We start from the raw sequence: 22,737 nt of genomic DNA on the forward strand, positions 1-22,737 counted from the left end.
CATTCAACCTGGTAAGGTTGGGGAGGCTCGGTGCTCAAGAGCACGTGTCCTCCTTCACGGTCCGGTATATCCGGCGCCACCTTCCCGCCCCAGCCTGGTACCTCCAGTTCCGGTACCACGCACCAGGCCTACAGTGCGTCTCAGCCGGCCAGAGTCTGCCGTCTGCCCAGCGGCGCCTGAACTGCCCGTCTGCCCAGCGGCGCCTGAACTGCCCGTCTGCCCAGCGGCGCCTGAACTGCCCGTCTGCCCAGCGGCGCCTGAACTGCCCGTCTGCCCAGCGGCGCCTGAACTGCCCGTCTGCCCAGCGGCGCCTGAACTGCCCGTCTGCCCTACGCCGTCTGAACTGTCCGTCTGCCATGAGCCTGCAAAGCCGCCCGTCTGCCATGAGCCTACAGAGCCGTCCGCCAGACAGGAGCCGCTAGAGCCGTCCGCCAGACAGGAGCCGCTAGAGCCTTCCGCCAGACCGGATCAGCCAGAGCCTTCCGCCAGACCGGATCAGCCAGAGCCTTCCGCCAGACCGGATCAGCCAGAGCCTTCCGCCAGACCGGATCAGCCAGAGCCTTCCGCCAGACCGGATCAGCCAGAGCCTTCCGCCAGACCGGATCAGCCAGAGCCTTCCGCCAGACCGGATCAGCCAGAGCCTTCCGCCAGCCATGATCAGCCAGAGCCGTCAGCCAGCCATGACCAGCCAGAGCCGTCAGCCAGCCATGACCAGCCAGAGCCGTCAGCCAGCCATGACCAGCCAGAGCCGTCAGCCAGCCATGACCAGCCAGAGCCGTCAGCCAGCCATGACCAGCCAGAGCCATCAGCCAGCCAGGATCCGCCAGCCAGTCCAGAGCTGCCGTCAGCTCAGCCAGGATCCGCCAGTCCCTCAGTCCGGAGCTGCCGTCCCTCAGCCCGGAGCTGCCGTCCCTCAGCCCGGAGCTGCCGTCCCTCATCCCGGTGTTGCCCCTTATCCCGGTGCTGCCCCTTGTGTCGATGTTACCCAAAAGATTAAGTGGGGGTAATATGAGGGTGGTCATTTGTAGGGGGAGATATAAGCTGGGATTGACTATGGTGGGGTGGGGACCTCGCCCTGAGCCTGAGCCACCACCGTGGTCAGATGCCCACCCAGGCCCTCCCCTAGACTTTGTGCTGGTGCGCCCGGAGTTCGCACCTTAAGGGGGGGGCTATGTCACGCCCTGGCCTTAGTATTCTTTGTTTTCTTTATTATTTTAGTTAGGTCAGGGTGTGACATGGGTATTTATGTGGGTTTTGTAGTGTCCAGGGTGATTGTAAGGTTTAGGGGGTTTATTTAGAGTAGTTGGCTTTATGTTTAGTATAGTTGTCTAGCTGTGTCTATGTTGTGTGTAGTTGTCTAGGAAAGTCTATGGTTGCCTGAATGGGTTCCCAATTAGAGACAGCTGGTTTCTGTTGTCTCTGATTGGGAGCCATATTTAAGGTAGCCATAGGCTTTAGTTTGTTGTGGGGAATTGTCTATGTAGAACGTTTGTAGCCTGTATGTATGTGCACAACATTTGTAGCTTCACGGTCGTTTTGTTGTTTTGTTAGTTTGTATAGTGTTTTGTGTCGTGTTCATCTTCGTGGTGTTATTAAAAGAAGATGGCTTATTTTCCAAATGCTGCGTTTTGGTCCGTCTCTCAACCACACGATCGTGACAAGCGCCTTGCGGTTGGATGGCAAGCAGTTGCCATACCAAGCGGTGATCAACCAGTCAAGATGCTCTCAACGGTGCAGCTGTAAAAAAAAGAAATGGATCTGAGGGCTCTTGACAAATCTGTTCAGCCTCCTGAGGGGGAAGAAGGTATTGTTGTACCCTCTTCACGACTATGTTGGTGAGTGTGGACCATGATAGATCCTTAGTGATGTGGACACTGAGGAACTTGAAGCTCTCGACCCACTCCACTACAGCCCCGTCGATGTGAATGGGGGCGTGCTCGGTTTTCTGTTCCCTGTAGTCCACAATCAGCTCCTTTTTCTTACTGATGTTGAGAGAGAGGTTGTTGTCCTGGCACCACACTGCCAGGTCTCTGACCTCCTCCCTATAGGCTGTCTCGTAGTTGGTGATAAGTCGCTACACTATTGTGTCATCGGCAAACTTAATGGTGTTGGAGTCGTGCGCGGCCACGCAGTCGTGGGTGAACAGGAAGTACAGGTGGGGACTAAGCATGCACCCCTGAGGGCCCCCATGTTGAGTGTCAGCATGGCGGATGTGTTGATGCCTACGCTTACCACCTGGGGGCGGCCCATCAGGAAGTCAAGGATCCAGTTGCAGAGGGATGTGTTCACTCCCAAGGTCCTTAGCTTGGTGATGAGCTTTTGAGGGCACTATGGAGTTGAACATTGAGCTGTAGTCAATGAACAGCATTCTCCCATACAGTGGCCTTCAGAAAGTATTCACACCCCTTTACTTTTTTCACATTACAGCCTGAATTTAAAATTGATTAAATTAAGATGTTGTGCCACTGATCTACACACAATATCCCACAATGTCAAAGTGAAATTTTGTTTTCAGAATTTTTACAAATGAATAAAAAATGTAAAGCTGACATGTCTTGAGCCCATTCGTTATGGCAAGCCTAAATACATTCATGAGTGAAAAATGTACTTAACAAGGTTTTCCATGCCTCGCAAAGAAGGGCACCTATTGGTAGATGGGTTAAAAAAAAAGTAGACACTGAATATCCCTTTGAGCATGGTGATGTTATTAATTACGTTTCGGAGAGTGTATCAATACACCCAGTTGCTACAAAGATACAGACGTCCTTCCTCAGTTGCCGGAGAGGAAGGAAACCGCTCACGGATTTCACCATGAGGTTAACGGTGATTTTAAAACAGTTACAGAGTTGAATGGCTATGATAGGAGAAAACTGAGTATGGATCAACAACATTGTTGTTACTCCACAATACTAAATGACAGAGTCAAAAGAAGGAAGTCTTTACAGAATAAAAATATTCCAAAACATCTTGACTGTTTGCAATGAGGCACTAAAGTAATACTGCAAAAAGTGTGGCGAAGAAATTAACTTTTTGTCCTAAACACAAAGCATTATGCTTGGGGCAAATCAAACACAACACATCATTGAATACCACTCTTTATATTTTCAAGCATGGTGGTGGCTGCATCATGTTATGGATATGCTCGTCATCGGCAAGGACTATGGAGTGTAGGTGTTCATCTTGTCCAGGTGGAAATGGGCAATGTGGAGTGCAATAGAGATTGCGCCATCTGTGGATCTGTTGGGGCGGTATGCGACATATGAAACGTATGCCTGGGCAGAAGACATCTCAGAAGAGGAGATGCTTCAATTCATAGGCACCATTTTTTTTCTAGGTCACCAAAATGTGTACCAAACCCTGTCTAAAAAGTAGAAACATCAAATATGAGTCATCAACAACAAAACAGTATGTTCCATTTGATCCAGTCAAATCAAGACACATGGTGAGTGACAACATGTCTTGGGAAAAAAAAGTTGCACTGTACTGGTCTTTTCATGACACTGAGTGGAAGTGGATGTTTCCCCTTAAGTCCTAGCCGTCAGAAGTGTTTTACTACAAACAAATGGCCGTTCATCCCAAGCTTCAGGCAGGGAGAGTTGGTCTGAGCCTTTGAATTTTACAGATCATGTTTGATGTGTTTTGTGTCTAAGGAATGTTTGACAGACACCCCCACTTCTACACCCCACCCTTGTCTCTCTCTCTCTCTCTCACACACACACACACACACACACACACACAGAGGTAATTGGTTGTCTCAGAGTCAATTAATGGACCCCATGGATACATTCAATAAGGAAAACTAGGACATTAGAAATAATATACTAAAATGGTGTATCTGACTTCTCTCAATTGTTTTATATGATGACATGAACATATATGCTTGTCAGTCACACTGAAATAGCATAACCCAATTTAAACCGAAAAAAGTGACATTATGTTGGAAACTTCCCTAATTACAAAAAACACGTGATCACATTGACAGAGACTTGCATGCGCTCTGATTGTGTCCTTCCGCTGCCAACAAAAGAACTAGCCGACTACAAAAAAACGTAAATTGACAATACACTGACTAGGATATAAAACTTATGCAAATAAATAGCTATTCTGAGAATCAACAATGATTTATTTGATAGGAAGAAAGTGTTTTTGATTTCGACCTAGAACTATATATTTGCCGCGGTAGGATATTTATTTTAAAAACCTAGCCTGCTCTACATTATTTTCCTCCGTTGGAAGCCATGATGAAAGCTTGAGAATTCAGCTGGAGAGAAACGCGAAAAGATGATCCCCGGGACATAGCTATCTGTCAAACGAATCTGTGCACATATTTGATCCCTGTATAGACAATATAAATGCACGGTGGAGCCTGTCACTTTTTCCGGTGTATTTTTAGCAAACAATTCACGACGATGTTGATTCGCTAGGAGGTTTTTGGATTTTAAAAAAAGGGGTAACGTTAGCTAGTTAGTTACTATACTGTAGCTTGCTACCGTTAGCTACGAGTGGATACTGTTGCTGTCCTTTCCGAGAGTAACGTTAGTCTTCAAATTCGAGCGCCGGAGAGTTTTCTCTCCTCGCTGTCCGGTCAATCACGGCGGCTACTGTAGATCAAGAGGTTCGGACCGTCTCTTATACCATACGGTTAGGCGGGAGGAGAATTGTATGTGTTTTTCAGGGGGGATTTGAAAACAAATTCCAGGATTGGGAAAGTTGGGCCTGCGTGGAGGAGCAGAGCAAGGCCCGCCTTTATGATCCAGAGAAGACATTCTAGCTAGCTAGTTAATCCTACTCACAACGACTACCACTGCTACCTTTGCTAGCTTGTCATTGCGAGAAAGGAGCTGCAAAATCAAAAGCGCAAAGGGCGATCGAGAGGCAAATCAAGCGAAAGCAACCATACTTTTTCATAATTTTTCATAAATAGACTCCTGTCACTAAGTTAGCTACAATGGCTGCGAAGATAAAATTAATGGTCAGCCGGAACAAAAGGAGATACCAGGAGGATGGGTTCGACTTGGATTTAACATGTATCCTTTTCTTAAATAACTAACGTTAGTTTATCATACAGTAAACTAGTCACGTGAGTATGCATATTGTATCAATTCAATAGCGATGATTGCTTGCTAGCTAACGTTAGCTAGTTAAGGTAACTGGCTGTTTTTGACAAGCCGGAAAGCATGTTTGAAATATGCTGGATCTGTCAAATGAGCACGCAGAAATGTCTGAAGGAAGTATGTATGACATCCAGTAACTAGCTAGTTAGTTGTCATTATCAGGTACAGTGCCTTCAAAGTATTCACAGCCCTCGACTTTTTCAACATTTTGTTACAGCTTGAATTTAAAATGTATTGCATTGTGATTGTCACTGGCCTACACACAAATACCCCATGTCAAAGTGGAATTATGTTTACAAATTAATAAAAAATGAAAAGCTGAACTGTCTGAGTCAATAAGTATTCAACCCCTTTTGTTATGGCAAGCCTAAATAAGTTCAGGAGTAAACGTTTGCATAAGTTGCAAGGACTCCCTCTGTGTGCACACGTTTTTTTATGACAACCTCATCGCTGTACCCCACACATACAATTATCTGTAAGTCACTCAGTCACCCAGTGAATTTCCAAAAGATTCCACCACAAAGGCCAGGGAGGTTTTACAATGCCTTGCGAAGAAGGACATATTTTGGTAGATGGGTACAAATAAAAATGTTAAATATCCCAAAAATGTGGCAAAGAAATGAACTGTCCTGAATACAAAGTGTTACGTTTGGGGCAAACACAACACATTAGCACAGGCAAAATCCTAGAGGAAAACCTGGTTGTCTGCTTCCCAACAGACACCGGGAGACAAATTCACCTTTCAGCAGAATAACCAAAAACGCAAGGCCAACTGTACATTGGAGTTGATTACCAAGACAATGTTGAATGTTCCTGAGTGGCCTAGTTAGTTTTGATGTAAATCGCCTTAAATCTTTGGCAAGACTTGAAAATGGATGTCTAGCAATGATCAACAACCAATTTGACAGAGCTTGAAGAATTTTTAAACGAATGTGCAAATATTGTACAATCCAGGTGTGCAAAGCTCTTAGAAATGTACCCAGAAAGACTCACGACTATAATTGCTGCCAAAGGTGATGCTAACATGTATTGAGTGGGTGTGAATACTTATGTAAATTAGATTTCTGTATTTTGTTTTCAATACGTTTGCAAACATTTCTAAAAACATGTTTTCACTTTGTCATTATGGGGTATTGTGTAAAGAAAAAAATACATTTGATACATTTTGAATTCGGGCTGTAACACAGCAAAATGTGGAAGAAGTCAAGGAGTATAAATACTTTCTGAAGGCATTGTAAATTGTGTTACGAGTAACGTTAGCCAACATTATTTGACCAATTTAGCTTGCTAGCTAGGTTCAGGTTAGCAGCCAGTCATTATTACTCAACTTTGTTGGCTACAAATTGTCCATATAGACATGACTACTTTGCTATTAGATAGCTAATGTTAGCCAGTGGTGTAAAGCACTTGTGTAAAAATACTTGAAAGTACTACATAAGTAGTTTTTGGTGATATCTATACTTTACTATTTATATTTTTGACAACTTTTACCTCAGTACATTCCTAAAGAAAATAATATCATTTTTTTTACTCCATACAATTTCCCTGACACCCAAAAGTACTTCTTACATTTTGAATGGCTAGCAGGACAGGTAAATAGTACAATTCATGCACTTATCAAGAGAACATCCCTGGTCATCCCTATTGCCTCTGATCTGGCAGACTCACTAAACACTGCTTCTTTTGTAAATTATGTCTAGGTGTTGGAGTGTGCCCCTTGTAATCCCTAAATTAAAAAACAAGAATTGTGCCATCTAGTTTGTTTAATATAGGGAATTTGAAATTATTTATACTTTTACTTTCAATACTTAAGTATATTTTAGTAATTACATTTGCTTTTGATACTTAAGTATATTTAAAATCAAATACTTTTAGACTTTTACTCAAGTAGTATTTCACTGGGTGACTTTCACTTTTACTCGAGTAAAAGTAATGATATCTTTGATAGAAAATGACTCAAGTATGACAATTGAGTACCTTTTCCACCACTGATGTTAGCCAACCTTCCGTAATGTAAACTAACATTTGGTTTGCTTGCTACAGTAAAACTTGACTTATTTGACAGTGCAGGGAAGCTGGTTGGCTGCTGTAACAATGTTTTCTTCTCTTAGATGAAATATAGATGACATGAGGCATAATTCTAGCTACCTAGCAAACTATCTAACCTATTGGCCAGCTAATCAACCGCAAACTTGGTTTGCGAACACAGAGTCTGCATTTACATAAGCTGCCCAATTCTGATCTTTTACCCAATTATGGGCAATATATCTGAATTTGGCTGCTTGTGTAAACGCAGCCTGACAGTTCTGGGATGTTGGCCCAAAGGCCAATGTATCACAGATTTAATCATTGGACATGTTGGGAAGCAATCGATTTGAATGTTTAAGACGGTGCAATGCACCTTTCGAAAAGCACTGTTAACCAGATTGAGAAACTAAATATGGTCTCATGAATTTGGCAATCATGCAGCATGTGCTGCTAGCTAGCTGTCAAACGTGATCTAAATTAGGTTCCCTTAGGATATAGGGAACATATCTGGCAACCTTGGATAAAAAACATTTGAAAACTTGCTAATGCCGAAAGAGCCTCAATTCAGTTCATGTTATCTTTATGCAAATTATTAATTCAATATGCCAATTTTCGATGTCTAGCTTTTCAATGAATCACTATATACTTTTTACAAATAACATTCACACTGATGCACCACTTCCTGAAAATTCTTAAATTGAGAAGATCTAATGCTAATAAAGTCCAAATGGAATCTGCATGATTGGATATTGTTAATTTATTGAGGTTAACTTCAGAACATCTTCATGTATTCTGTCAAGTGACATTTGTGATCTAGGCCTATACTGATTTTGTTAACCCATATTATGCTGGTGGTGAGAATGGTAGTCCCTTGCTGCAGCACATCTCATACCTGGCCCTGATATTGAAGACAAGTGTAAGGGAGTGCACTGTATGGGTTTGGGGTAGAGATAGTGGGAAGAGTGGACACAGGGAATGTGTTAATTGTATAGTTTTCTCTGACATGGATTATGTGCACAATGTTTATTTGGAGCAGGTTTTTGTGCACTTTGCAAAAAATCTAAGGACTGTAATGGCCTGTATAGTCCTTTTTATCTATGGTGTGGTAGGAAGGTGTTCACCCTAATGGCAATACCTGTGACAGTTTAGTGAGGCATTTGTTCAGTTACTTGTGGACCTGAGCAAATCAAAACGACTTGTCCCACAGTCTGTTTGAATCCACTGGTTGTGGCAGGCTATACAGTATTATAATGTAGAGACCATATTGATGTAAGTTGCGGCACGGGTTAAAGGGGTCTCTTGCTTTACTTTTCTATCTTGTTTTAAAATTGATACTTACATGTGACTAATAGGAAAACTGGTCACTGTCTGAGCATTAAGCTTACCCCACATTGAAAGTGTCAAATGCCACTATTCTGTTTTGAATGGACACCACTCACTGGAGAAAGGTGTTTATGTAAATTCAACTCAGTTTATTCCCCGCACCCATTCAGTAGAAGAAACCACAGATTAATGGATAACAGGCTAATCGTGTAAAGATGGTGTTGTTGAGATATTGATATCAGATTTGTCCGTTTCTGTGGGGTTTTCTGCTTGTGAGATAGACGCGAGGGAGCGAGAGGGGTGTGTCATTCAACCCCAGTAATTCCTCTGTTGATGAGCAACAGCCAGTCAGTGTGAGTCCCCTCTCTGCTGATCTAAATTCAGGCACTTTTGGACGCAAACTTTTTTTATCAGATTTGGCATGGTGTCTTAAAACAATATGAGCTCTTTGCAGTTATGTAATGCAGTAGGGATGGACATTTCGGTTAACCAGTCAAACTATAAAAAATAACATCCAAACAGGAAAATAACGTGACCAACAGAAAAGACTATGCATGCATACAAGGAACTGACATATTTCATTACGAGCTAAATGAACATTTGCAACAATAGCAAGCCCTCCGTTTTACAGCCAAAAGGCTATTATTGAACGTTCAACAGCTGTAGTGAAGCAGGTAATAATACTTTATTTTTAATACATTTTCCAAAATGCAATTTGCGTGAACACCGTTCTAAGCAACGCACCTAATGCGAGCGGTTCCATTTGTGACGTAGATGAACATCTCCATTAGAAACTTAGAAAGAGGGAGAATCTAATAGCAATAACTAGGATGGGTTGCTAATATGACTATGATTGTGCCTTTGGCTTCTGGACAACGAAAGAAAGTTATGAAAACCAATAGAACAGGAGAGAAATGCTGCTTAATGGCATGAGGAAATATTTATAAAATAATTGCATCCATGTTTCTATGGTTGTATTTTGGCTAGGCTAATTTGAAGCAATGTAAGACATTCCACGTTATTTAAAGTTAAGTAAGATGTTCAGGTTTCAAGCAATTATACTGCCTTAAACTCACATTGCAATGTGGTGGGTGACGAGCTGATAGCCTGCCTACCGTTGACTATAGCCTATGCATGCGAATAGGAGGCACACTTGAATTAAGAGTTGAGATTGAGATATATTAATAGTAGCTCTTTTTAATTGTGGCCATCAAAACAGTTAACACGCCACTGCATTTAGAATTATTTGTTGCACAATGACTGGGTTTATAAAAGCATGTTTAATTCCAATACCAGCTTTTTTAAAGGGTCTGCTCTCGCGTTGTCTGACAGGTGATGGGCCATTCCGCTCCTCAAACTAGGCTCTGTATGCTGTGCATGTGTGATAAATAATTTAACCTTTTATTTAACTAGGCAAGTCAGTTAAGAACAAATTCTTATTTACAATGACGGCCTACCCCGGGCTAAACCCGGATGACGCTGGGCCAATTGTGCGCCGCCCCATGGGACTCCCAATCACAGCCGGATGTGATACAGCCTGGATAATAAATAAGATGCATGACGACTAACAGAAATACACACGCGCCAATTTAATTCCACTAAATTATGCAAATGAACATAAAGCCCGATAAGCATGACTGGTCAAATGTGTTTTCGGCAGCTAACCGATTAACAGTTAACCGTTTATATCCCTATAATGCAGTATCAGGGTTCTGGGAATAATCCTTATAATAGAGCACCAGTGATCTTGTATCAGCATTGCTGCCTGAGTCCCCATCTGTCTAACCAACCACCTTTCCATAGCACTTTCTTTCCTGCTCTCTTCCCCACATTCTCTCCTCTACTCTTACCCACCCTTCCCATATCATTCGCTCTCTGCCTGCTCCTCTCATTTTCTCTTTTCAACTCTCTCCCCCTCTACTCTCTTTTTTTTCTGTTGCCCAGCCATGGAGTTAGCTAGAGCACAGAGCTGTGGCAGGACAGCTGAAAACGCCAGAGAGAAAAGGCGTTCCTGAAATGTCCGGTTTTTAGAGGAGCTTCCGTCGGGCGTCCTGTATGTGCGTTTCCTCCCAGCTGCAGAATGCCGAGCCCCCTGGGCTGTAGCTCCCCTAGGAGCTCTGGAGCTTTTTAAAAACTCTTAAAATAGTCTGAGTGGAATGATTTTGCCAGTAGGACCAAAGGCAGAGGTGGAGGTTGTAGCCCATTATGTGGTATAGAACGGCCTGCATTTGGTTCCTAATTAGGTCTTTGAGGCATTAATGGAAATGATTATGTTCCTCTATGTAATAGACAGGCTCATATGCTGAAGGCCACAGGCAAGTAGCTTGGCATTATGCAAATACTATAATAAAATCGTTGCTGTGTTTTATTGAATTAATGCAATGTATTGTGTTCCTCTTGAATTTTAATGCCATAGCTGGAATTTGGTAGATACTACGCCTATCTGACATAGGGCATCATATTCTTGCTAGTTTCATTCAAATTTTGGTCAAGTTACATTGGATCTTGGCAAATGTGTTCATCACATCCACAGATACTGCCATTTTACTGTGTGTTTGTGTGCATGCATTATGCAGAAATTAGAGGCAGTTGAAGGGAGTCAAGTCTTCACCTTTATCACCAGAGTCATCAGTGGTGTGTCAAGTCTTGGAGACCAGTTTTAAAATGAATTGCTCCAAAATAACTTCTGCTAGAAAAAAACAGACATATTAAATTAGAGCTGTTCAGCCGTTCTATTTCTGACACGATGACACAGGAAACGTACAAAAGGGTGACCTTTCGTCAGTGGTTAAAGTGCAAAATCCCACGGCTTATGTAGGCAGACAGGCTTCAGAATGTCAGTTACAGGTAGGAGTTGAGATGATGTGCAATCAATTCAATAATGTTTTGAGATATGACATTGAAGTTGATATGGACATGATCACACATAATATGGTTGACATTTGTCCTCCAGAGACAGAAATTAGTTTAGTAATTTAAAGTATCTTTCAAAAAAAACTCAGATGCACTATAAAATGTTCAATATGCAGCTGAAAGTAACAGGTTCATTTGCACTTAATGAGTGTGTGGGTTTAGCAGGGCTCCAGACTAACTTTCCCTCCTGTTTTTCAGTTGGTTGCACCAGCCCATGATTTGGTCGCACCAAAATTGTTGGTCAATAGAAACGTTTTTGCAATCATCTTAAGTCATACACAATGCTATTGAGATGGTATTATTCACGATATTTTGATGTGCAGCCTAAACCAGTGATTGTAATGAATTTTGGGGTTACAATTAGCCTGTTGCTATATTTTACTCTAAAAATAGGGATCCAGAATTGCGATGTCTTTAGTTCAATTAATTTGCATACGTATTTTGTGTGGCTACAAATAGGCTATCACATAGGCTAATTCCTTTAGGGTTCATTTGCCAACAGAAAGCTGAGAACCTCCTCTCTAATACAGAAAGCTGAAAACCTCTCTCCAACAGTCACAACAGTAGTTGCTTTTGGAGGAAAACAAATATTTTGTAAAGGTTGCTATTACAACACATTTTTCTCAGCCAGTCCTCTCCCACTATCCTACTCAGAGCCTGCAGGAAGAAATGGGCACAGGCAAGCACTTTCATGCACTTTAGGCCAGGGTTTCTAAAACTCTGTCCTGGGACCCCCCTGGGTGCACGTTTTGGTTTTACCCTAGCACTTCACAGCTGATTCAAATAGTCAACTCATCAATCTTTGATTATTTGAATCTGCTATGTAGTGCTAGGCAAAAAACAAAACGTGCACCAAGGGGGGGGCAGGACCATGGTCAGGACTGACATTGGGAAACTCTGCTTTATGCTAGTTTGACCAAGTCATGATTTTAGCCACCCCATAATAGAATGTTTTGAGTGAAGTAACCATATAGAATTTGCAGCTTGCGCCGATGTGACCAATTAAATATTAAACTTGACAATTCAAGTCAAAGGGTGGCAAAATGTAACCACCCTGGAGCCATGTTCGTCGCTGAAGTCACCTCATCAGCGTGTTTCACTGCTCCACTGTTCCTTCCCATGAACCCCATAACCAATTGCCATTTATCCCAACAAGATACTTTTCTTGTCCGTCAAGGCAGGGTCCTCATTACTCTTACATTTGATCTGTTAAATATTCCATGTGATTCGGCTGGGGCTGAAGGAAAATTAAGCCCAACATCTGCGACGATCTCAATATAACTAGGGCTCTATAAATACATGCAGGTCAAGCTGTGTAAATTCTCCTAGTGCACCCACATGTGGGCCCCGCTTGATTAGGAGTGCTCCGGTCCTCTCAGCCTCTTCTCTCGCCCTCACACAGCCAACACCATCTGTTATTCTACTGATCACAACCCTTCTGCCCAGCACTGTACTTTCCCTTTCTGTTCATTACTGCACAATGACACCCACATGGTGATACAAACGTCATGATGATCTTTCCTCAGACCTTTTGTGATAGGATTACGTTGTGAGCTAGAGGTTTTGGTGTTGTATGAGCTATACAGTGCATTCCAAAAGTATTCAGACCCTTTGACTTTCCCCACATTTTGTTACAGCCTTATTCTCAAATGGATAAAAAAAATATAAAAAATCTACTCATCAATCTACACACAATACCCAATAATGACAAAGCAAAAACAGGCTTTTATATTTTTTGGGATCAAATTTATAATAAAATAAATAAACATTAGTAAACTGAAATATTACATTTACATAAGTATTCAGATAATTTACTTTGTTGAAGCACCTTTGGCAGCAATTACAGACTTGAGTATTCTTGAGTATGACGCTACAAGCTTGGCACACCTGTATTTGGGGAGTTTCTCCCATTCTTCTCTGCAGATCCTCTCAAGCTCTGTCAGGTTGGATGGGGAACATCGCTGCACAGTTATTTTCAGGTCTCTCCAGAGATGTTCGATCGGGTTCAAGTCCGGGCCACTCAGGGACATTCAGAGACTTGTCTTGAAGCCACTCCTGCCTTGTCTTGGCTGTGTGCTTAGGGTTGTTGTCCTGATGGAAGGTGAACCTTTGCCCCAGTCTGAGGTCTTGAGCGCTCTGGAGCAGGATTTTATCAAGGATCTCTGTACTTTTCTCGGTTCATCTATCCCTCGATCTTGACTAGTCTCCCTGCCGCTGATAAACACCCCCACAGCATTTTTGTTATTTTTTATTTAACCTTTAACTAGGCAAGTCAGTTAAGAACAAATTCTTATTTACAATGACGGCCTACCACAGCCAAACCCGGACGACGCTGGGCCAATTGTGCGCTGCACTATGGGACTCCCAATCACGGCCGGATGTGATGCAGCCTGGATTCGAACCAGGGACTGCAGTGACGCCTCTTGCACTGAGATGCAGTGCTGCAGAAATGTTTTGGTACTCTTCCCCAGATCTGTGCCTTAACACAATCCTTTTTGGTTTTTGCACTGAGATGCACCGTCAACTGTGGGACCTTATATAGACAGATCTGATCCTATCCAAATCATGTCCAATCAATTAAATTTACCACAGGTGGACTCTAATCAAGTTGTAGAAACATCTCAAGGATGATCAATGGAAACAAGATGCACGTGAGCTCAATTTCGAGTTTCATAGCAAAGGGTCTGAATGCTTATGTAAATAAGGTATTTGTTTTTTATTTGTAATACATTTGCAAAAATGTCTAAACCAGTTTTTGCTTTGTCATTATGGGGTACTGTGTGTAGATTGATGAGGGGGAAAAAATGTTAATACATTTCATAATAAGGCTGTAACATAAAAAAAATTGGAAAACGGAAAGGTTTCTGAAAACTTTCCAAATGCACTGTATATAGGATTTTCTTCTATGTATTTGTCCTTGACCCAATGGTGACCACAGATATCTATCCAAACATCATTGCTATGGGCTTTCCTGCAGAGCGACTCGAAGGAGTGTACAGAAACAATATAGACGAGGTTGTACGGTGAGTAACAGCCACTCATGACCTCAACTGGTGAGGACTGTGAAATCAATGCGTGTGCAATGTGGTTTGTGACCAACATTAGACAAAACAACCCAAGTTGATAAAGTTTTCCGTTCTCATTAGATGCATTATGTTGTCAATTTCTGTAGTTGCGGAATGTTTTGAATGTAACTACCTTTTACCTCAACAGGTTTCTTGACTCGAAACATAAAAGCCATTATAAGATTTACAATCTGTAAGTATACCGCTAAACACTTAAATGCTAATATCAATGTTTTGTTTACAAATTAATTGCTCCTTCATGACCGCTGACTGAATATCCTTCCTATTTCAGTTGTGCAGAACGACACTACGATGCTGCCAAATTTAACTGCAGAGGTACGCCGTCACAAACAAAATGTTTTTAGAGCCAGGTTGCTTAAAGGAAACTTAGTCTTTATATTTCGCTCTAACTCTCTCCATCCGCCAGTTGCACAATACCCCTTTGAAGACCACAACCCGCCTCAGCTAGAGCTCATCAAGCCGTTCTGTGAAGACCTCGACCAGTGGCTGAGCGAGGATGACAATCATGTGGCGGCCATCCACTGCAAGGCAGGGAAAGGCCGCACCGGGGTGATGATCTGCGCCTACCTCCTGCACCGTGGCAAGTTCCAGGACGCCCAGGAGGCACTCGACTTCTACGGGGAAGTGCGGACAAGGGACAAGAAGGTCAGTGACAGCGACTTGCCAGGGGTGGAGACTAGGGATGGGCATTTTACATTATTTAACTATTCAAATAATATGACATTTTATTATTTGTTCGGATATCCGGATAGTGATCTATCAGAACGACGCAAATGCACATGGCGGAGAACTGTGGACAGGCTGTTTTTTTTCTCTGCTTGTTTTTTGGCTGAAAGCAACAGTGACGGAGAAGTCCAATTTTTGTCATGATAGAACTGATTCTGTTACAAAAAGGTTTTCTGATTAATGTTTTACTTTGATCTGGGTCAGTTGTTGTGGGAACTCTGTTAGGTGTGCGCCTGTAGTTGTTATTCCAAGTGGGGAAAATAGCAAACCAATGTCAATTATTATTTTATTTTTCAAAATTAGCCTTATAAAAAAAAATCACAAAAAATTAACACAAGTAAATCAAATAATAACGTCCGTTCGGATATTCGATTAACCGTGCCCATCCCTAGTAGACACTAGACGCTAGTACTCGGTGTGAGATATTTTATAAACGCAGACTAGGCCTAGATCTTCTGTTTTGTCATAGACCTGCCGTGATCAAATTTTTACATTGACATTTTAGTCATTTAGCAGACACTCTTATCCAGAGCGATTTACAGTAGTGAGTGCAAACATTTTCATACTTTTTTGTACTTGCAAGCGCCATGATCTACCAACTGAGTCACACAGGATTTCCAAGACATATTTTTCACAATCTGTATATCTTATTCTTTGTGGTATTTATTAAATTGAGGTACTTCCCTAGCATTGACTGTTTTTGTTGTCTTTCCTTTTCAGGGAGTGACGATCCCAAGCCAACGGCGCTATGTGTACTACTATAGCCACCTGCTGAAAAACAAGCTGGACTACAAGCCTGTGGCTCTCCTCTTCCACAAAATGGTGTTTGAGACGCTACCAATGTTCAGTGGAGGCACCTGCAGTGAGTCACTCATGTTTAACTTGACCTCCGACTCAGGGCGTAGGCATGTAGCTCTTTAAATGGTGTGTATACGGCCACCCACGGTAGTAGAGAATGGTGCAGGTCAACTTGTGTAGTGAGAGCATAGAGTCATATTATGTACTTTACATTGAAGCCAACGAAGCTCTTGATCAGTTGCTTGTACTCTTTAAGAAAGATGGCTAGATATTGATGAGAAAGAGAACATGGATGACACTATTCTCAGCTGCGTTCAGCAAGGCTGGCTTCTACCTGCTTTATCCAAATTGTGACATGTTTTGCTCTGTCGTTCAGAGGATGAATTCAGTACGTGTAAATAACAATTCACCAATGACCTCTTACAGATAGCAAATATAATAACTGCGTTTATTGTTGTCCAGGGATTTTCAGAAAGACAAAGACTTCAACTCCTAGCTCAAGTAGACATTTTCACCTATGATCTTTAATCAAGAGATGTAGTGATCTATGTTTTTCATCTAATGGAATGTGAATGACTATGCATGTACATCTACTGCATGTAATTTGCTTGGCTGAATTTATCTGTGAAACAATGATTTAAATATCTTTCCATTTTGGTCATATGAAATGTGGATTTCTGGTTTAATGTGCCTGAGTCACAGATTATCTTCTTGTTTTTTCTCAATATTTCACTGTTGCACAAAAATGCACTTTTTTCCTCCTTGGATTATCTGTGATGCTCTAACCTAGCATCTGAATGTGCTCAACTGCTCTGAACTCACCCTTCTCTTTCCATCTTAACACTCCCTAGAGAGGGCCCTATTCTGAGTTTGACGTTCTCTATTTGCAAAGACCTAGATAGAAAACATCATGTTACTTGTTCGCACTCATTTTAAAGTATTGGCTAAATACTGAGGTGTATTTTAGTGATGTGCAGATCAGCTGGTTGTTCACCTCCCCAAATCTGAGGCCTGCACTCGACCCTAACCCGCAAATATAGAAAATGCGCTGTACCGTCAGATGGCGCAACAATCTTTTGAAGAGGTCTTTTTAGATAGGCCCAAGTTTCGGCTTGTAATTTCCGACATTTTGGTAGGCTATTTGTTAGTCAACTTGTCCATAAATAGATACATACAGCTTCTCTTCTGTTATTACTTGTTTCCCTTAGACTAAATAAACCCTTTCTCAACAAAATGTCATAAATCGATAGAATGAATGATTCAATCTAGTTGGCATCGGTAAAGTTTGCTTTCTGTTTCCTCTTTCATCTCTGCTTCTCTACAACGATGTTTAGGTACCGGGGAGAAAATGCAATAACAAAAAAAATTATAATAATAAGTACAACAGTACAACATTTCCTAATGACATTGGTTTGACTGGTTTTAAGGAAATTTAAATCTGTTAAAATTACCCAACACATTTGTTTTTGGGGGGGGGGGGGGGGGGGTCGGCTTGGATGCATAATTTGTGGTTGAAATACTATCAGCTTTTATGATGCTGATAAAAACAGCACATTTACAGATGGTCCGCATCCATTCTCTCAAGATGCTAAAATAGATAAATACTATTTCTCCACTCCTGTTAATATTATATCAGGCTATGAGCGAGGTTATAGAGCTACAGTCTATAACCTCCCGGTCCCTAAACATCTTTCCGTATTTCAGTTAGGCTACTATTCCATTTAACCCATCTGAACAGTACAGTTACCTTGATGTGCCATTTTGATGTCCCTGTCTTGTGACTGTCAAATTTATATAGAGGTTCACAATCATCACACACAACATAGCCGGACGGCACTGCTATCATCCTCTCCTACCACTTCAGCAAATCTTTCCCAAACATTAAACTACTGTTCTGGCCCTCCGTTTAATTTATTTTCAACTCTCCATTTCACAGCTTTTCTCTTATTGAATTAAACTCTAACATTATCCTTTTTTGCCTCAGTCGATTGACATGAACCTTTTCTGCCCAAGTTCCAAAAAGCATTTGGCAATTGGCGTGTATTTGGCACGCTACAGTGTTAGGCCCTAAAGCCTAGGCTTAGGCTACGCACTAATTCCAGATAAAAAATAATTTAAGAAAACCTCAATGTAGACTATAGATATAAATTGCACATTACATACATTTATGTATTTGTTATGCATTTTCTCTTTATTTAACCCTCCCGCCACCCACCTGCCCTTCATCCACACAATATTTAATGACCCTAAACCCACCCGCACAGCGGGCCCTGTGGGTTATGAGTCAACCCGCACATCACTAGTGTATTGGGTAAGAAGCTCATTTGGAGAGAACGTGCCTTTTTCAATGGACTAGCATATAAGACGGTTCTCATTGGTGAATACATTATCACACATTGTTAAGAATTAAATAGGCTAGATGCAGGTTTCTGCCATTGGGATTTATAGTGGTCAATTGAGATGTTCTTGGAATATCTACAGTCTGAAGTTCCCACATGTTCTTTTTTCCTGTGAATTATTAATGTATTGCACCATGTATCCCAAGTCTTGTTGACTAGATTTAATTTGATATCTCCATTTGAAAGCATTGTTTTTAGATATGTGGCTATGTATGTATATAATTGATATCCTAGCATATATCTGTACCGTTAGAAGTGTTTCTGCTGTGTTCTGAAGGCCCAGCCTGCCAGCCCAGCCAGGCTGTGAGTTAATCTCCTTCTCTCTCTCTAAGGGGACAGTACCGTTAAAAACAGGAGCGAGCCGATCCCTCTGGGCTTCAAGAAAGGGAATTGGCATTGGGGTAAATGAGCCTTTCATCCGTTTTGATGTCCTTCCCTCATATACTGTTCATTTGGCACCAGTTCCAACAAGAACTAGAAAGGTAGAACTTATTCTAGTGAAGGCTTGAAGAAGGAGTTGTAGCATTAAAACATCATTGCAATGTGGAGGCATACAAAGACCAACCAACCACCCCCTTATGAGAAGTTTCAAACTCTCACAAATGTAATGCTATTGTTATAGAAGAAAGCACAACAGTCATCAGAATGGGGTCCCATGTCTTTCGTTCTGGTTCTTTTTGGGTGCTATTTGTGGTCTGGTTATTTCCCCCTCTCCTTTGTGGTCTGGTTCTTTCCTTCTCTCCTCCTATATTGGAAAACACGGTTTTAGAGAAGTCCCAACTAGGGGTTGCTTTTGTAACTATCATGGCAGTAACTCCAAGACTACTAAGACTTGTATCCTGTCTTGTCTGGTTCTCTCTACCGCCATTACCCTTCATTGCAACCTCTCTCCATATCTCTGCCCCCTGTCTCTGAAACACTCACCCCTTTTAGATCCTCAGTTTGTGGTGTATCAACTTAAAGTCAAGATCCACACATCCAACCCGGCTCACACGCGGAGGGAAGAAAAGCACATGCTATTTGAGTTTCCCCAGCCGCTGCCCGTGTGTGGAGACATCAAAGTGGAGTTCTTTCACAAGCAAAACAAAATGATGAAGAAGGTTGGTTAGTTCCGCCTGTCACATGAGTGTCTCTAATTTCCACCTGGGTTTCCTTGGCTTCAGCTGTTATGGGGTTTTCAATTGCTGCCCCATTGTAGTTACTGTCATAATTGCAGTGTCACTCCAATGTTTACCTGGTATTTTATCATAAAAGGTGTTTTAAGTGAGTCCCTTATAGTATCATACATGATAATCGTAATGACGTTAAACAGCACTCTGACGTTATAATTGGCTAGCTTACCTGAAAATGTATTGAATCATGTTACTATAAATAACTGATAAGGATTTTCACACTTATGTCCTGTAAATGTGTAGCTTTTCTAAGCCGGCATTAGCATGGTAACTATAACCACAATGATCGTCAGACATACTCCATTACAGTTAGTCAGTACCTCTCCCTCTCCACTATCCAGGATAAGATGTTCCACTTCTGGGTTAACACCTTCTTCATCCCCGGGCCACCGGAGGAGAGCATGGAGAAGGTGGAGAACGGGTCGGTGGTGGTGAACGATGTGGACGGGGTTCAGAACCAGTCCACGATCGGCACCCCTCCCCAGGCCCCGCAGAGTGCCGAACGCAGGGACAGCGGCAGGGACAGCGACAGGGACTACCTCATCCTCGCGCTCACCAAGAATGACCTGGACAAGGCCAACAAAGACAAAGCTAACCGCTACTTCTCACCTAATTTCAAGGTGAGCCATTTAAACTAATGGTTGTAATGGAATCTTTTATTTAACCTTTATTTAACTAGGCAAGTCAGTTAAGAACAAATTATTATTTACAATGACGACCTAACCCGGGCGACGCTGGGCCAATTAATAATATGAGGAAGGTACTACAAATCTGTTGTGTAAATCTCTCAATTGATCTTTGCGCTATTAGAATCCTGATGAAATTGAAACATTGGTTTTCAATGGCGGCAGTGCTGAATTCTATTGTTTGACAAGGTTCCTTGTTCTGATATTATGGCTTCCCCTTTCTCCCTATCTCGCTCCTTTAGGTGAAGTTGTATTTCACGAAAACCGTGGAAGATTCTTCGAATTCTGAGGCGAGCACTTCGACATCTGTCACACCGGACGTTAGTGACAACGAGCCAGACCATTATCGATATTCCGACACCACTGACTCTGATCCGGAAAACGAACCTTTTGATGAGGAGCAGCACACGCAGATCACGAAAGTGTGAACTCTTACTTTTTTTTTTATAGGAACACGAAGAAAAAGATATGTACACCAGAGAAAAAAAGGAGCAAACTTGAATATGAACTCAAAAGAAGAACCTTTGTTCCCCTGCTTCCCCCAAAACGGCAGCAGAGCATCATGTCAAATGCCAATTTTAAAAGAAAAAAATAATATTCTGACCAATATATTGTTTTTAGGACTCTTTTCTTTGGCACGGCCGTGTACCATGCGCGAGGTATTGACGTTGTTGGGGGAAGGTGCTGTAGCTGTAATGTTTATATATACACATACATACATACATATGTAAACAAACTTTTTTGTGTCATAGACAATGGAAAAGAGTAACAATCAGGAGGACTATGCTGCTCCTTCTCCTGTCGAAACCAAGGCCAGTGCTGCAGTCACTTTGTTTATTTTCCCGTCTTCTCTCTCTCCCTCCCTCTTCTCTTCTACCCCCTTCACCACACCTCTTCCCTCATCCTCCTTTACTGTGAATGCTTCTCGTGCTCTTTGCAAGCTGTCTCACACGATGATGACCTTTGGCCTTTGTGCAGTGGAAGCTGCATGCAGGCAGTGGGTTGGGGGCGGGGCTGGGTTATGAGTCTGTGATGTCTAAAGCGTTGCCATTCCTTTCCGTACTGTTTAAATTATGCAGAACAAGGCATCCCATGTAATTGTCAGTTTTTTTTTATCCTAAAATAATAAAAAATATAATACACAAAACAGCAGGGAGACAAGTGTTTGGAATGTCAACACTTGATATACATTTAAAGAACCGTGGCGGTATGCATGTATTGGAATTTAGCACCCATCCCTAATAAATGTATGCAATGTCATCTTTTCTTAGACACAAGCTTTCCAATGTCTTTTAAGATCTCAGGGTTACCCTGTGGATCATTTGTCATAAAGGACTTCCTGGTGTCTTTGGAGTGAATTGCATCATGGAAGTTCATGATGTTTTATGATTTAGGTGATTTCACCCCATCTGCACTGTGTGTGGAGAGGGGGGGGTATAAAAACGCAACATGCATACATTTCAAAGCTGTTACAGTTCATATAAGTATTTTTTTTTTTTTATCATTAGGCCCTAATCTAAGGATTTCACATGACTGGGAGTACAGATAATGTATGCATCTGTTGGTCACAGATACCTTAAATAAAAAAGGTAGGGGCGTGGATCAGAAAACCAATTAGTATCTGGTGTGTGACCACCATTTGCCTCATGCACCGCAACACATTTCCTTCTCATAGTTGATCAGGCTGTTGCCTGTAGAATGTTGTCCCACTCCCACATCCGAAGTTACTGGATATTGCCGGGAACTGGAACACGCTGTTGTACACTTCGATCCAGAGCGTCCCAAATATGCTCAAAGGGTGACATGTCTGGTGAGTATACAGGCCATGGAAGAACTGGGACATTTTAAGCTTCTAGGAATTGTGTACAGATCCTTGCAACATGGGGCCGTGCATTAGCATGCTGAAACATGAGGTGATGGTGGGGGATGAATGGCACGACAATGGGCCTCAGGACGTCAGGGTATCTGTGCAGTTAAATTACCATTGATAAAATGCAATTGTGTTCGTTGTCCGTAGTTTATGCCTGCCCATACCATAATCACACCGCCACCATGGGGCACTCTGTTCACAACGTTAACATCAGCAAACTGCTCGCCCACATGACGCCATACACTTGGTCTGCGGTTGTGAGGCAGTTGGACGTACTGCCAAATTCTCTAAAACGACGTTGGAGACGGCTTATGGTAGTGAAATGAACATTCAATTTCTGGCAACAGCTCTGGTGGACATTCCTGCAGTCAGCATGCCAATTGCATGCTCCCTCAACTTGAGACATTTGTGGCATTGTGATGTGTAAAAACTGCACATTTTAGAGTGGCCTTTTTATTATCCCCAGCACAAGGTGCACCTATTTAATGATCATGCTTATTGATATGCCTCACCTGTCAGGTGGATAGATTAACTTGGCAAAGCATAAATGCTCACTGACATGGATGTAAATACATTTAAAAGAAATACGCTTTTTGAGTGTATTGAACATTTCTGTGATCTT

The 22,737-nt window shown here is 42.0% G+C and overlaps 1 protein-coding gene across 2 annotated transcripts; it reads left to right on the top strand.

Moving 5' to 3' along the window:
- The first annotated feature begins 4,011 nt into the window (after positions 1-4,011).
- On the top strand, positions 4,012-21,505 carry LOC139562724 (phosphatidylinositol 3,4,5-trisphosphate 3-phosphatase and dual-specificity protein phosphatase PTEN-like). 2 transcript variants are annotated; one of them, XM_071380690.1, is made up of 10 exons: positions 4,012-5,027; positions 14,317-14,401; positions 14,592-14,636; positions 14,736-14,779; positions 14,871-15,109; positions 15,911-16,052; positions 18,720-18,788; positions 19,321-19,487; positions 19,901-20,179; positions 20,488-21,505. In XM_071380690.1, exons 1-10 carry the CDS (start codon positions 4,949-4,951, stop codon positions 20,671-20,673), a joined length of 1,335 nt encoding a protein of 444 aa, XP_071236791.1. In that variant the 5' UTR covers positions 4,012-4,948; the 3' UTR covers positions 20,674-21,505. The 2 variants fall into 2 exon arrangements, with proteins under 2 accessions (XP_071236791.1, XP_071236792.1); XM_071380691.1 differs by lacking the exon at positions 18,720-18,788.
- Positions 21,506-22,737: the final 1,232 nt, after the last annotated feature.

Source organism: Salvelinus alpinus, chromosome 32 (genome assembly GCF_045679555.1).
Source record: "Salvelinus alpinus chromosome 32, SLU_Salpinus.1, whole genome shotgun sequence".
Classification (NCBI taxonomy): Eukaryota; Metazoa; Chordata; class Actinopteri; order Salmoniformes; family Salmonidae; genus Salvelinus; species Salvelinus alpinus.

Excerpts from the sequence above, each read along its gene's own strand:
- LOC139562724 (XM_071380690.1), top strand. The coding sequence starts at position 4,949 with ATGGCTGCGAAGATAAAATTAATGGTCAGCCGGAACAAAAGGAGATAC. Across the intron at positions 14,780-14,870 it reads TGCCAAATTTAACTGCAGAG|TTGCACAATACCCCTTTGAA; the intron begins GTACGCCGTCAC and ends TCCATCCGCCAG. Across the intron at positions 15,110-15,910 it reads TGCGGACAAGGGACAAGAAG|GGAGTGACGATCCCAAGCCA; the intron begins GTCAGTGACAGC and ends TTTCCTTTTCAG.